General features: G+C 46.4%; 1 protein-coding gene across 1 annotated transcript in view; it reads left to right on the forward strand.

Moving 5' to 3' along the window:
* Positions 1–16605, forward strand: part of ACOXL (acyl-CoA oxidase like) — a 382696-nt gene that overhangs the window by 118536 nt on the left and 247555 nt on the right. Inside the window, 1 exon segment of the mRNA XM_073791125.1 lies at positions 4333–4367. Within this exon segment, the coding sequence (XP_073647226.1) occupies positions 4333–4367 (35 nt within the window).

Genomic DNA, 16605 nt, shown 5'->3' on the forward strand with positions numbered 1-16605 from the left:
CACCAGCTGGATGACTTGGAGGCTGGCACCTACTGGACTTTTCCTCCTCACCTGCCGCTGGCAGCCTTGTGTGTGTGGCAGCACATCGTAAACACGAAGCACAGCAGATTCCCAGCCACACAGGGACCCTTGGGCCAGCGGGCCTCAGGGAAGGGGCGCTTGGTGACAGTCGGTGCACCTGTAAGGACGTTCCCTACTGCCTTCTAAGACAGTGCCAGCCACTTCTTTAAAGTTTTTTCAAAAGATGGATTTTAAAAATGTGTTTTCTAAAATTATGATTATTTTACAAGGTCTGCACAGTCCACGTGGTGCTTTATAGGGTGTATCCGGCTACAGCTGGCCCACTTCTGGGTGTTTTATGGCAAATTATTCTCAGATTACCCTTTAATGCAGGAAGGCCTGCCAGTTGTCTGAGCTCCCTGGGTCATATAGAAAACCCCTAGACTTGATACGAAACAGCTGCCTCGGTCAGCTGTTCCAAAAAAAGGAGCATTTTCAGGCCGAAGCAGCAGGAAAAAGGTTTTTTGTAGTTGGTGGAGATTTTGAAAAAAAAAAAAAGTTAAATTACTCTTTCCTGGCCATTAAAAGGTGATTGAATTTTGTTATTAACAAATTGTGGGAATCTCGAGAGAAGTACTCCGAATGGGAGTTTGTTAAGTGCTCTCTGGCAATACTTACAGTATGTCCCGGGGGAGTGTTCTCGATGGAGGGTGGCTGCACAAAACTCCGCTGACCTCCGTGTCCCCGGGCCTCAGCCCGGGCTGGGCCGGGGTCAGGGGGCCAACCCCCGGGCCTCCCTCCTCTCTCTCCCCAGGGCCCCTGCTGAGACCAGCAACAAAAGGGTCAATTGTCTGAGGCCCCCCTTTGTCTCAGAGGCTCTATGGGCCTCTTCAAATGCCAAAGTGTCTCTATGCACATGGGTGAATGCATATACACATGGCTGTAGGAATGTGTATCCGTATGTATATGTGCACATGTGCTGGTGCATGCGAGTATTGGATAAGCATGTGCGTGCACGTGTGCACCCAGGAACACGTGCTTATTTATATGTGCACATGCATGCACGAATAGGAATGCACATGTACCTGTGCATGCATACATGGGTGTGGATGCGCCTCTGTAAGTGTGTGCATGCACACACGAGTGTGCACCTGTGTGCCTATGTGCACACACATACGAGTGAGTTGGGTGTGAACGTGCACACACAGGCAGTGGTGTGACTTGCTTGAAGAATTTCTTAGACGCTGATGCCTCTTCGCAGGGTGAGCGCTCACAGAGGCCTGGCTGGCCTCGTCCCTAGGGCCGAGGGAGAAAACATCTCTGGCCCATCTCTCAGCAGTTGGCCCAGTTACCTTGATGCGGCATTTGCTATGGGGCAGAAACCTCAGAGAAGTCTCTGCCTCCCCTGCCTTCTCTAGGGTCAGATAATAGGTAGGATGCAGGAGGAGGAACCATAAGGAGGCTCCCCACACAGCTCACTGGCCTCGTTTACCTGTTCCAATGTGGGGTTTCATGGCGAGGCCCGCAATAGCTTTCTACGCTGTTCCATTACCTTCTCAGGGCTGCCTAATCAGATCCAGTGCATTCCATGTGGCGTTTAAGCCAGGTTTCCAGAAGGACTGTACAATGACCCGTTCCCATCTGTCCCATCAGCGAGCTCCCACGTAGCTCTGGGGTCTCTGTACAGGTGCCAATCATCCTGTTCCCTAGCGCATCTCTGGAGACCTGCGGGATTCTGTGGCTGGTCTGTACCATCCCGAGGTTCACACTCTCTTCCTTAACAAAGGTGTCCTTTTAAAAATGACTGTAAAACATATTTGATTCAGAAGCCAAGAAAAGACTAATAAAAATGCTTAATTCAAATTTGCTTCTGTGAAGGATTTATCTCCCAGCCCCTTTTAACCAGCACAGCTGCCATGTAACAACTTTTTCTGCTTTTTTTTCTTATTCTTGTCCTTCCCCAGACCCATTTCCTCTCCCTACTCCAGCAAGGGCTTATCTTTCAACTGTGGAAAGGCACCAGTTAAACAGTACTCCAAAGCTTATCAAAATATTCAGGCAGTAAAATTATCTTATAATTAGCCTAACTGTAAGCCAGAACTTTTTAACCCCAGGAAAGGTGAAGTTACCTGGCCTGTGAAATTGGTAAATTGCTCATTCTGACCTTTTTAGGCTGCAGTTTCTACTTTTATTTCATTCCCCCAATAATTTCCTCCTTTTTCTTTAAATTCTTGATGGTCCCTGAGGCATCTTCCTCTTCTGTTTGCTGAAGGCTCAGAGAAAATGTACTCCTGGCTGAGCTGAAATAGATAATTGAATGCATTCAGGCGAGGGGGATACGAAATCAACCTGTTATCTACTTCATGCCTTCACTTTTAGGTATGCTTTGGGTAAAATGAAGCCTCATCTCTCCATCGCTGATTCCATACTTCAGGTGCATGCAGTGGTGGCACCCAGCCGCATGATTCCGGAGCTATTCCCACACTAGCTGGGGGATTCTGCAGTATCCTGAGCTGGTTAGAAGAATTGGGCTTCCTTATCACAAAGATTTGTCCTAACTCTTCCTCCCCTTGTCTCTTGCTTACCCCATCCACCCTCCCACTACCCCAGGGACCCTCCTGTCATCTTGCAGCACCCAGGAGGGTGCCACAGAAGTCACCTCCCCACCCCCACTTCTATGGGAGCTGACATCAAGGGAATGGGCAGTGACGTGTTTGGGGGTGTTAAGGTGCTACTTAGGTGGACTTTTGGCCCAGAAATGATATTATAGATGATGCTTCGGTTTTTAACTGCAGTTGAGATTCTTAAACTAGTCATGCCACAATTCAGCCACAAGTGGGTTAGTGAGACTTACATAGGCATGATTAGGGCTGATCACTGTGTTTTACATGATGAAATACTTGCAAAGTTGCAAAAATTAAACTTAAAAACAATTAAAAATTAAATTTTGGAGTGTGACATTTTCATAGAGGGGTGTTGCCTATAAATAGTGGTAGTGATTATTTATAGAGTTTTTTTCCTATCCATCAGGCAGTATGCACACACGTGGGCATACACACAGATACAAACACATAGATAGAAAAATTGTTTCATCCTTATGTTAATCTGGTGAGAACACAATTACTTTGCCCATTTTACAGTTGTGAACACTGAGGCTCTGAGAGGTTAAATCACTTGCTGACACCCATATGGTTAGCAGTTGAACGTGGCTGTCATGTAATCCACCACTGGCCTTGCGTTAACCAGCCGAGGCCCAGGCCATATGGTCCGACCTCTAGTTGTTCTTGAGAGGTTTCCCTGACACCCCTACAGGGTAAGGAGGAAATTGCAGTGTCACCTCGGGCTCTGCTTGTGGCCGTGCCCGGCAGTCGTGTACACTTTCTCTTGATGTCACGTGTATATCACAAGTGCGATTTCCTTGCAGTCCTCGGAGCTGCCTTGCTGGCCTTGAGCTGACAGGATCAGGGTGAAGTCTGTGCTGATCCCCTCAGGGAGGCTCTGGCCCAAGTGGTCAGTCCCCCTGGGGTGGAGGCAGTGAGAGGGTCGCTCCCAGGACCTGGGCGTGGCCATGATCTCCTAATGCAAACCTCAGAATCAGATCCGCTCTGCAGTCCCATCTTTTCACGGCTTTGTCTCAGAGCTGAAAGAGCCCTGTTTTGCTCATGGAAAGAGTAGAATGGTGGTTGCCAGGGGCTGCAGGGTGGGGGTAAGTGGGGAGATGTTGGTCAAAGGGTAAAAACTTCCAGGGCTAAGAAGAATAAGTTCTAAGGGTCTAATGTACAGCATGGTGACTGTAGTTAACAATGCTGTGTTGCCCAGTTGAAAGTGGCTAAGAGAGCAGATCTTAAGTGTTCTCACCAAAAAGAGAAATAAAAGGTAACTCTGTGAGGCGATGAATGTGTTAATTAATGTGCTAATGTGTGTTAACCATTTTGCAATGTAGGTGTATATGTCATCACTTTAAATAGATACCCTTTTGTCAATTACCTCAATAAAAAATAAAAAAATAAACATTAAAGCATTTTTAAAAAGGCAAAAGAGAGACTTTTGGAAGTCTTTCCTGATGAGAGACACCTTCTGTCTAATCCATGATGGAATATTGTACCCTGTTTAAGACCCTTTCAAAATACCATTATCCTTTTAAGAGTTAAGTTGAAACTAAAGATCGATCATTAAAACATGTTATTTAAAAAAAAAGTGTTATTTAGGAAGCATTAGCAGGAAGGTGTTTTAAGAAATGTTTAAAAAAATTGGCGCGTTACATCAGTATTCTTGTGAATTCAGCATATACTTGATATTATTTAATATGTATTCCTCTCTTTTTAATTGCAGCTTGGGTTGATGATAGCCATTCGCTATAGCCACAGGTAAAGTTACATTTTTTTCTTTTAAGGAGTATCCTTACTGATTCATAGATTTTGGTTTCCTCAAGTCTACAAGTTTTTGAGCTTAATTTTGGTGGCTGCTCTATCTGTGATGTCAGTGTGATAGCAATTGTTCTAGTTGCTTGACTGGTGAGAGTTAATCGCTCTTTGGAGGAATAAGATTTTTACGTAAAAGTTGTGGTAGATAGCCCATTTCTTTTTTTTTAAATTTATCTATTTAATTTATTTATTTTTGGTTGCATTGGGTCTTCATTGCTGCGCGTGGGCTTTCTCTAGTTGCGGCAAGCGGGGGCTACTCTTCATTGCGGTGCATGGGCTCCTCATCGCGGTGGCTTCTCTTGTTGTGGAGCACGGGCTCTAGGTGCGTGGGCTTCAGTAGTTGTGGCACACAGGCTCAGTAGTTGTGGCGCATGGGCTTAGTTGCCCTGCGGCATGTGGGATCTTCCCAGACCAGGGCTCGAACCCATGTCCCCTGCATTGGCAGGTGGATTCTTAACCACTGCGCCAACAGGGGAGCCCTGCCCATTTCTTTTAAAGTCAAAAATGTAATGCTCTAGGGCAGGGACCCGACATGATTTCTGGGAGTGGACTCTGTCCAAGGGTGAGAAGTGGAAACAGGGATGTCATGCATGAGAAATGAGGCCAGAAAGCCACACGAGGGATTGGCTTAGTGACTTTATTCAGAAAGCCAGCAGACTGTGAAGATGGACTAGTGTCCCAAAGATCCATTCAGACTTCTTTTATACTAAAAGAGGAGGGGGTGTGGCTGGTTGTTGCAGCCTTCTTGATGCTGGAATCCTTTGTTCTTGCAGCTGTCCTGTTGGTCAGGGCACAATGTTCCTATAAACCTCCAACAAGACAAATGTTATTCTCTGTTCTGCAACTTTTTATCTCTATGAATGGGAAAGTGTTATACCTTTAAAGGTCAGAGCCTTGAGAATGGGCTACCCTGTATATTCCAGGCTATAGGCAACATTCTTTTAGTGATTAACTTGTAACAAGAGCAATAGAGTACAAAAAGGTTAAAGTAAAAGAAACAGATTTAGTATGGGGTCAGATTTGTTCTTCCCTATCACATCCCCATGGAGGTGGTGGGTGCACCATGAAGAAAGCACTTCGCTTGGATTGTAAACAACATTCCCCTTTGTTCCTCTTTCCCCAGACCACCCGCCTCACTGAGGAAATGTGGCTGGTAGATAGAGGTTTATGAGGCTGAGTAGCAAGGTAGCCACCCTGAGCCATGACCCTACGGGAGCTAAGGACAGGAGCTCTCTTGTGATGAAGGGAAAGAAGGATGATCGGGTGGTAAACGAACGTCGATTTTAGAGAGGACAGAGCTTTGGAGCTGCTCATCCTGTGGCCACATTTATGGATTCTGCCCCAGTTCCTATCTGCCTACTGTCACTGGACGACCATTTATCATGCCCGTGCAGTGTGTGGGTCAGGGGTCTGGAAAGGGCAGTGAAGATGGCTTGTCTCTGCTTCACAGGGTCTGGAGCCTGTGCTGGGGGACTCAAGGGCTGGGGGGCGAGCCATCTGAAGGTTCACTTGCTCTTGTGTCCGGTGGGTGAGGCTGGCTTGTGGCTGGGGGGGCAGTCTCTGTTCCTCTCCGTGTGGGCTGTTTTGAGCTTCCTTACAGCATGGTGGTTGGCTTTCTCTGAGTGAGTGTCCTGGAAAGAGAGAACCACGTGGAAGCTGTCTCCGTTCTGTGGCCCAGCCTCACAGAGCATCACTTCCACCTTGTTCTACTGGTTGGCACAGTCGCAAGCCCCCACTTGTGTTCAGAGGGAGGGAGTAGAGACACCTGCCCCACCTCGGCCGAGGGAGTGTCGGTCACGTTGTAACAAGAACACGAGAGGTGGCAGAGCTTTGTTCGGCCATATTTGGAAATGCGCCATGCCATGGAGCCCAGCTGAGTGTTGGAGTATTTATCTAGAGCACTTGTGGAAAGAAATTTAAGACTGTCCTTGCTGCAAGGCACTCACTAGTTGGGGGTACACAAGGGGTATGTCTGAAGAAGACAGGACAGATGCAGTTCTCATAGGAGGGGGTCAACCAATCAAAGGAGGCTTCTTAGAGGCAGTGGCCCTTAAACCATCCTCATTCCACCGAAGTGCGAGAGTGGGACGCAGGTCCAGTTGGCTCAGGGAGATGCCTGGGCAGGCTGAGAATACAGGTCCCTGAGAACACATAGCCTTTCAATGACTATTTGACATGTATTTGGAGGAGAGGCAGCGTATGGGGAGGCTGTGGAGGGGTGGGGTGGATCCTGGCTGCCTCAGCCTTCCTTCTGTAGCCCTAGGAGTTCAGTCGCAACCCTAAACTTAGAACCCACTCCTCAAAACAAAGGCCCTGCCCAGGCTGGATGGCAGGCAAGCAGAAAGGCTAGCAGTTGTCTGTCTACGGGAGCATCTGCCTTCTGGGTCCATGCTCCATCCAAGGAGCCTAACCCCGCACTCCTCCTGGCCAGGCCACTGCTGTGCTCTCACGGGGGACGTCCTGGCAAAGGGAGCTGCCCCTGGGCTGTGTTTCCAGGGAAGTTTGCCTCCAGGCTGTCCTGTCTCCTGTCTTAGCTCTGGGCCGTCAGGTTCAGAGCAGGGAGTCATGGATATTTGCATAAATGCAGCAAAAAGCGAAGACAAATCTAAATAAGTTACAGAGGGAAGTAGTGAGGTGGGGGAGGAGGAAAGCGAAGGTATCTACTGAGCTTCCTTTGCCAGTGCCCAGTGCCTTCACCATATGCCTCAGGGGCTGGGGCCCCCGGAGTGAGCGGTGGCCCAGCGAAGCCCGTATTCACAAGAGGCTGCTCACAGCGTCCATGTGCCCCTGCCAGGAGCCTGAAGTCTTTAGGAGCAGAGAGAATGATTAGAAGGTGACTGCTGTAACTCAGGGATGAGCCGGAGACTTTGTTTTTCTTTTTTGGCTCGGCTGGGCCTCGAACAAAGTGTAAATGTCCAATTTCCACATCCGATGGACGCAAGCCAAGGTGGGGAGAGGTTGTGAGGAGCATTTGACCTGTCCAGGTACCAACATCTTAAAATAACAGAGGCCTTATCAGAGGTTGTGTTTTTTTTTGCTTTTTTTTTTTTTTAAGATTTTTTTTTTTTTTTGATGTGGACCATTTGTTAAAGTCTTTATTGACTTTGTTGCAATATTGCTTCTGTTTTATGTTTTTGGTTTTTTGGCCCCGAGGCATGTGGGACCTTAGCTCCCCGACCAGGGATCGAACCCGCACCCCCTGCATTGGAAGATGAAGTCTTAACCACTGGACCGCCAGGGAAGTCCCCAGAGGTTGTGTTTTGCAAAAATTATTTCTGAAACAGGGGATTCTGAGTTAAAAATTCCAGGAAGCGCAACAGCAGCCGTCAAGTGTGGTGAGGAGGAATCTTCCAGTCTGCAGGAATGGGTGACACTTGATACGGTGTCACTGAGGAGACACTTGCAGGTCAGGGCCACACCACCTGCCCCTTGCCCCATGGCCTTTGTCCTGTCTCCAGGGTCAGCGGGCACAGGAGGAATCGGCCTTTCCTCTCAGACACCTGCAGGTCACCGTGTTGCCTGGTGGTGCCTCTTCTGTCCCTCCTGCTGCCTGGCCCTGTCATACACCTCTGTCCTCACATAGGAGGAGGAAGATGAAGGGGGTGGGTTTCTGGTTGTGTCCCCTATTTAAAAATCCTACTAGCTTATTTAGATTAATTGAAACTTCCATCCTTTTGTCGATTGCTTTTTTTTTTGGTAAATTATACCTAACAGAAATTTACCATTTTATTTATTTATTTATTTGTTGGCATATACTTAATTTACAATGTTGTGTTAGTTTCAAGTGTATGGCAAATTGACTCAGTTATATCGATGCATATACATATATATTTATTTTCAGGTTCTTTTCCGTTATAGGTTATTACAAGATATTTAGTATATTTCCCTGTGCTACCCAGTAGGACCTTCTTTTCCTGTTTTATATATTGTAGTGTGTATATGTTAATCCCAAACTCCTAATTCATGTCCCCCCTCCCTCCTTTTGGTAACCATAAGTTTGTTTTCTATGTTCGTGAGTCTATTTCTGTTTTGTAAATGAGTTCATTTGTGTCATTTTTTTTAGATTAAAAGTGATCTAAAAAATAAAGTTTACCATTTTAACCCTTAAAAAAGGATTAGGGAGTGTACAGCTCTGTGGCATTAAGCACATTCACATTGTTGTGCAGACATCATCACCATCCATCTCCAGAACTTTTTCATCCTCCCAGACTGAAAGTCTGCACCTGCTGAACACTGACACCACCGTCCCAAGCCCCCAGCAACCACCATTCTACTTTCTGTCTCTGAATTTGACGACTCGAGGAACGTTATAGATGTGGAATCATGTGGTATTTGTCCTTCTGTGGCTGGCTTATTTCACTTAGCAGAGTGTCCTCAGGGTTCGTTCATGTAGCATGTGACAGGATTCCCTTCCTTTTTAGAGGCTGTATACTGTTCCATTCCATACATAACTCTTTCTTTATCCATTCACCTGTCGATGGACATTTGGGTTGTTTCTGTCTTTTGGTTATTGTTAATAATGCTGCTGTGAACACGGGCATACAAATAACTCTTGGAAACTTTGCCTTCAATTCTTTTGGGTGGAATTGGTGGATCACATGATAATTTTATTTGTAGACTTTTGAGGAGCTGCTGTACTATTTTCCTGTTGATTACTTTTTAAATGGGGTTGTATCTGTGTCTATATAGTTCTTGGTCACTTCAAAAGCTCACGGCCGGGCTTCCTTGGTGGTGCACTGGTTGAGAGTCCGCCTGCCGATGCAGGGGACACGGGTTCATGCCCCGGTCCGGGAAGATCCCACATGCCGTGGAGTGGCTGGGCCCATGAGCCATGGCCGCTGAACCTGCGCTGCGCGACGGGAGAGGCCACAACAGTGAGAGGCTCGCGTACCGCAAAAAAAAAAAAGAAAAAAAAAAGAAGAAAAGCTCACGGTTGCTATTGAGAAATGGTTTCCAATTCCCTTGTCATGTTTGCCCAGAGCCCAGATGCCGGGATTGAGGTTTTCCTGGGTCTTTCTTGTGTGGATAGGGATGTTTTTGGAAACACAGTTCGGGACTTTTGGTTCTAATCACCAGGTCTGTTTCCAGAATTATAACAGCAGGGCTGGGGCCAAGCGAGGTGGTGGAGAAACCCCAGCAGACTCCTTCAGTAGGTGGGGGTGAGATGAAGGGGAGCGAAGAGGCAAATGTGGTTCCAAGAGGCCAATATTGGGAGGATGGGCTCACCTATGAAGAGGGACAGATTCGGTGGCCTTAAGGGACACAAGTGTGGGAGGAGGGGAAGGAGCCTATAAAATCTGATAACGCTGCTAGCAGGCAGCACCTCTCAGGCTGCTACAGACATGTGGGGCAGAGCTCTTGTGCGGCAAGAAAGGAGTTTACTGCTCGAAGGGTGCCCGGTTTTGTTTTTGTGCATCTGCGTTGGTGCCTCAGCTATCAAATTTCCCTTGTTACAATGAACTACAGTGAACAGTGCTCAGAGTTAGGACCAGTCCCCGCCCCGACCCCTACCGCCCATCTCCTCACTAACACGTGCACACCCCAGCCATCCCCACTCCTGCCCCAGGCATGATGGTTCAGCCTCTAAATCCTGCTACACCTGTTACTCCAGACCTATGCATGCATACAGGAGTGCGTGCATGTCTCTGTGTGTGTGTGTGTGTGTGTGTGCGCGTGTGTATGTGCGTGTGTGTGTGTGTGTGTGTGTGTGTGTGTGTGTGACGTGGTGTCGGATAGGGGGCTGAGGGGCCAGGAAGTGGAGAATGACGTAGTCATATTCCCAACGTATAGATGTACCAAGCAAGGAAGAGCATCTCCCGTGACGGACCACGTGTTTGGCAGCAAGTCCTGCACGCGTTTCATTTATTGTCGTGGCATTTTAATTTATTTTCGTAAAGTCAAGTCACTTTTCAGGGTGGAAAATTGTCTCTTGATGTTCATTCCCCACTGTTTGGCTTGAGGTTTTCGGGTGGAATCCACACGGTGGTGACGGCTGGGTAACCCCCAGAAGTGCCCTTTGCAGGTAACAGCTCTAGAGGCCCCACTACCCGCCCAGCGGGGAAATTGTTCCCCACTGTGTGGGTGTTTTGTTTTTTCTTTTTCTACAAGATTGAAAGAGAGTTTAGATGTTCTTCCTGCCTGTCACAGGGCAGCAGCCCGAGGAAGCCTGCTCCCTCCTGGTGGGAACCCCTGGGCCAGGATGAACCGGGCTCAGGAGGGATCGGCTCAGCTCTGGCGCTCATTCTCCGATACGGTGGAGAGCTCGCACGCAACAACAGCAGGGAATTTTTGCATGTGGCACTTATGACCATATTTCAAGAAAGGCTCATGAAAGCAAGGTGTGAGAGCAGCAAAGTGGCCCCCGACAGAATTACTTTGCTCTGTTTTTTGTTTTTGTCGGTTGTCCTTTCCTAATAAATGAGGAAGGGCGGATGGACCTAGAGACGATTGTACTAAGTGAAGTCAGTCAGACAGAGAAAGGCAAATACCATATGATATTTCACTTGTGTGTGGAATCTAAAATATGACACAGATGAACTTATTTACAAAGCAGAAATAGACTCACAGACATAGAGAACAGACTTGTGGTTACCAAAGGGAAAAGGGGGTGTGGGAGGAATAAATTAGGAGTTTGGGCTTAGCATATACAAACTACTATATATAAAACAGATAAACACACGGTCCTACTATATAGCACAGGGAGCTATATTCAATATCCTGTGATAAACCATAATGGAAAAGAACATGAAGACGAATATATATATACACACACAGGCACACACACACACACACGGATCACTTTGCTGTGCACCAGAAACTAACACGACGTTGTAAATCAACTACACTTCAGTTTAAAAAAGTAAATGAGGAAGGAAGGGAAGTTTCCATTTGGCTTGTTATAGTTAAATGGAAAGCCGCAGAGTTTTGACTTTTAGATGAAGGCTAAAGGTAAATCATTCTCACAACTGATTTCTTTCTGTCAGTTTCTTGGATAGAATCAGTACCCTATTCAGGCCTGTGCTCTAAACCTAATATTGGAGCTACAGGTACCAATCCCCTGAAAGGTTTTGAGGTCCTCTGAGGGTTGGCAAGGGGAAGGGAGAATGGGGGAGCTTGCATGTGATTAGTCCAGGGAAGTGGGCGAGTTGACAGCTTGATCAGCCCTGAGCTGGACTAAGGTGGGTGTGGCCTTACACCGAAAAAGCAGACCCCCTGATCTTAGGTCATTCTGAGACTGCCTTCAGGTATTGGTTTCTGAACGAGCCCAAGAGGGCCCAGCAGGAAGTGAAGGGGTCGTGTACTTTTGTTTTCTGGTTTAGATTAGAAGCAGAGTTTGAAGTTCCTAGATGAAGCAGAATATTTATTGAATGGACAGGCTGCATCAATGAGCAAATGAAATTGTCATCTTAAGATACAAAGGGAGGAAAAGACAAGAAACAGGGCCATCAGGCCTATTGGACGTTGATTTCAAACACCTAGCGACTCCCATTTGGAGCTGGTTTGATCTTGTGGAGACAGCTGGTGGAGACTGTTGTTCTCCAAAGTCTGTAAAAATAAACAAAGATGCCATTCTGGCCTTTTTTCCCCTTCCAGGGAGTAGTTGTTTCTGTCACTGGGGTTCTCTGGCCGACTGTTCCATCTGTCCGTTTTTCAGACTTCACAATGAGGCTCCAACCAGATTTATACGCAGCGTTGCCAAGAAATTTATTCAACCCCAATGGTATAATCTTAAAAGCAAAGCCATCTTTTGGAAGGTTGTGTTTTTTAGATAACCTTAATGCAGAAGTTTGCCCTCCAGAGAGCAGAATATGAATGTTCACAGGGTGTCTGAGTTAGATCCTCTTAGTGAGGACCTTGGGGGCCGAGGTTGTACAGCAGAGCTCGGCATGGGGCTGTGGATGTGCCTGGTGAGTGGTAGATGCTTTTCAGGGTCCAGGGGACTAAAGGGTACATGGATGTGCCTCTCCATCCCCTCTGCCACCCCCGTTTCAAAATTGAAGTATGGCTGATTTACAATGTTGTGTTAGTTTCTTGTGTACAGCAAAGTGACTGTACACCAGAATATATGTATGTTCTTGTTCAGGTTCTTTTCCATTATAGGTTATTCCGAGACATTGAATATAGTTCCCTGTGGTATACAGTAGCTCCTTGTTGTTTATCTATTTTATATATAGTATTTTGTATCTGCTAATCCCAAACTCCTACCCCCTTTGCCCTCCCCCACCCCCTTTGCCCTTTGGTAACCATAAATTTGTTTTGTATGTCTGTGAGTCTGGTTCTGTTTTGTAAATAAGTTCATTTGTATCAGTGTTTTGGATTCCACATATAAGTGATATCATATGATATTTGTCCTTCTCTGTCTGATTTACTTCATTTGGTATGATAATGTTTAGATCCATCCATGTTGGTGCAAATGGCATTATTCCATTCTTTTTTATGATTAAGTAATATTCCATTGAGTATACACACCACATCTTCTTTATCCATCCATCTGTCAGTGGACACATAGGTTGCTTCCATGTCTGGCCTATTGTAAATAGTGCTGCTATGAACATTGGCGTGCATGTATCTTTTCAAATTAGAGATTTTGTCTTTTCTGAGTATATGCCCAGGAGTGGGATTGTTGGATCATACGGTAAGTTTTAGTTTTTTGAGGAACCTCCATACTGTTTTCCAGTAAATTGGCTGCACCAATTTACATTCCCACCAACAGTGCAGGAGGGTTCCCTTTTCTCCATACCCTCTCCAGCATTTATTATTTGTAGACTTTTCGTTGATGGCCATTCTGACTGGTGTGAGGTGATGATACCTTATTGTAGTTTTGATGTGCATTTCTCTACTAATCAGCGATGCTGAGCATCTTTTCATGTGCCTATTGGCCATCTGTATGTATTCTTGGAGAAATGTCTATTTAGGTCTTCTGCCCATTTTTTGTTTCTTCATCCCCTTTTGATCTCTTGTCTGGTATCAAATTGGTGGCTTTGTTTTCTAGGGACCTTCTCGTCCAGGATCCTGGCCATTTCCCCAGTCAAGCCTGCTCATCACATACCTGTTGCCATCTCCACAAGATGGCCTCTAGGGAAATCTTTTGCCTGCCACCAAGGGGATCTTTCTCAAACACAGATCTGATCATGCCCCTTCCACTCAGGAGTTTCCGTGGGCTTCCATATGTAGAGAACAGCGTTCTGACCCTTAGCATGGGCCTCCAGACCTCATGCCCAACCTCTGTCTCCTCCCATTTTGCAGCCCTGAGATTCCTGCCTCCTTTACCCCTTGCTCTGGCATTTTCCTTTGAAGACTTAACTTTCCTCCTCTCTTCTGCATTAGTGTACTCCTACTCACCCTCCAGTGACCCCTTAGATGTCACCTCCTTTTCAACAATTTATCCAGGAACCATATTCCTTTCTGTTGTAGGTCTCAGGGCTAATTTCCGGGTCTTTTCCTTTTTGTGTCTTTTCCTTTCTGTCTCAGGTAGCAGGTTGGAGAGGCAGACTGCCTTCTTATTCCCTCCAACATGTGCCCTTCCACATAAGAACATGTGAACTCCACAGCTCAGCCCTTCGAGCCAAGGCCATTTGGCAAAGCCATTCTGCATGGGTAGGTCTGGGAGGAACTGGTTGGTCTTCCTTCTATAATATCTCTGAAAGGTAACCACTCTTTTACTTTCAAAAAGATAAGGCACCCAACTCAAATTGATCTAGAGATTCAATACAAATCAAATGAAAATGTAGAAACATAAATGTTTTGTATAATGATAAGCTAATTCAAAAAATGACAAGATCATTCAAAAATTTATATATAAAGGCAAAAGAGCTAGAATAGCCAAAGCAGCTTTGAAAAGGAGCAGAGTTGGAAGACTTACACCTCCTGACTTCAGAACGTACACTCTAAAACAACAGTAATCAAGATAGCGTGGTATTGGTGAAAGACAGATATACAGGTCAGTGGAACAGAATAGCGTCTACGAGTAGACCCACACATAAATGATCAATTGATTTTCAACAAGTGCCAAGGAAACCCATCAGAGAAAGGATAATCAAACCCCAAAGCCTCAACCCATCCCTTACAACATGTGTAACAATGAACAAAAACGGGTCATGGGCCTAAAGTAAAAGCAAAAAAATCCCGAAAACTTTATAGAATAAAACATAGCAGAAAATCTTTGTGACCTTGGGCCAGGGCAAAGATTGCTTCAGACACAAAAAGCATAAACTATAAAAGTTGGTAAAATGGATTTTATCAAAGTTAAAAACATCTGCTCTTTGAAAAACCACTGCTAAGAAACTAAAAGACAAAAAACAAACCAGAAGAAAATTATTTCAAAACACTTATCTGATAAAGGACTTGTATCCAGAATACATGTGGAACTCTCACAACCCTTTGACAGGAAAGCAATTGAATAAATGAGCAAAAATTCTTGAACTGATACGTGACCAAAGAAGAGCTACAGATGGCCCATCAGCCCATGAAGAGATGTGCAACATCATTAGTCGTTAAGGAAATGCAAATTAAGACCACAATGAGATACCATTACACACAGGTCAGAGTGGCTTAAAAAAAACCCCAATGAAACACAGCAATAAAACACAAAACTCACAAACACTGTTGATAGGAAGGTGCTAGGACATGGAGTAACCGGAACTCTCACCCCTTTTGCTGGTGGGAAGGCAAAATGGTGCGGCCACTTTGGAAAACTTCAGTAGTTTCTTGTAATTTTATTTTGATTGATTGATTGATTGATTGATTTATGGCTGTGTTGGGTCTTAGTTGCTGTGCGTGGGCTTTCTCTAGTTGCGGCAAGTGGGGGCTACTCTTCATTGTGGTGCACGGGTTTCTCATTGCGGTGGCTTCTCTTGTTGCGGAGCATGGGCTCTAGGCGCGCAGGCTTCAGTAGTTGTGGTGCGTGGGCTCAGTAGTTGTGGCTCACGGGCTCTAGAGTGCAGGCTCAGTAGTTGTGGCTCACGGGCTTAGTTACTCCCCAGCATGTGGGATCTTCCAGGACCAGGGCTTGAACACATGTCCCCTGCACTGGCAGGCAGATTCTTAACCACTGTGACACCAGGGAAGTCCGTTGCTTGTAATTTTAAGCATTACCTTACTGTACCCCACCCAGTGACTCGACTCCCAGATTGTACTTACCCAAGAGAAATGAAAACATTCACCCACACCAAGACTTGTATGCAAATGTCCACAGCAACTCTATTCACGGTAGCCCCAAAAGGAAAATAATCTTTACTGTCCTGCACCTGGGAAGTTGGATAAACAGACTTCCACATCCCACATTTCACTGGCACATCTGCACAATGAAATATACTCAGCAGTAAAAAGGCATCATGCTGAGTGAACGAAGCCAGCCTCAGAAGCACATGCTGTATGATTCCATTTGTATGACATCCTGGAAAAGGGAGAGCCATAGGGAAGAAAACAGGTCCGTGGTTGCCAGGGTTGGGGGTGGGTTGAGAAAGCGGCATGAGGGATTTTGGGGGGGCATATGGTAGACTTATTCTAAATTTTGGTAGAACTGTAACACCTAGGAGGGGTGCATTTCACTGTAATTGAGTTATTCCTCAGTAAACATGACGTAAAGAGAGCTAAGGTCGGGGAGAGCCCGGGCCCCTCTGCACTGAGACCACCGAGTCTGAGGCCACGTGGACAGTCCTGTGTCCAGGTGCTTTGGGATACGATCTCAGGGCTTCTGCATACGGAATTAGGCTGTGTTTTGCGTGTCCAGTTCCCTAGTTTTGCTCACTCAGTCATCTTCAGTAAAGACAGTTGACACCTGTAACCTCGCACAGTTTAACTGGCTGATATCTTGAAGCCGGTTCACAGGTGTGGTCAGGACTGTTGTCACCCGTGGACTTCTTGGACCGAAAGGTGCTGGGTAGAGTGAGGCCCTTTCAGTGGATTGGTTCAGCAGGAGGCAATTGGATTTGACCTTATTCTTCACCCACAAGGCTGCTGCCAGGGCGGGGAGTGCTGGAGGGGCTGCCAGCACCTGTTCTCCAGTCTGGGGTCCCCTGAGCCTGTAGGAAGCCGGGCTGGGCTGGGCTGGCCCCCCTCCGTGGGGAGAGCGGAGGCCCTGGTGCAGGTGCCCGAGGTCACGTTCCTAGAGGCACTGCTCATCTCATCCATCTGGAAAACTCATCGGTTGGCTGGCCTCTCTCTGGAGACCCGGGGAAGG

Source organism: Tursiops truncatus, chromosome 14 (assembly GCF_011762595.2).
Source record: "Tursiops truncatus isolate mTurTru1 chromosome 14, mTurTru1.mat.Y, whole genome shotgun sequence".
Taxonomy (NCBI): domain Eukaryota; kingdom Metazoa; phylum Chordata; class Mammalia; order Artiodactyla; family Delphinidae; genus Tursiops; species Tursiops truncatus.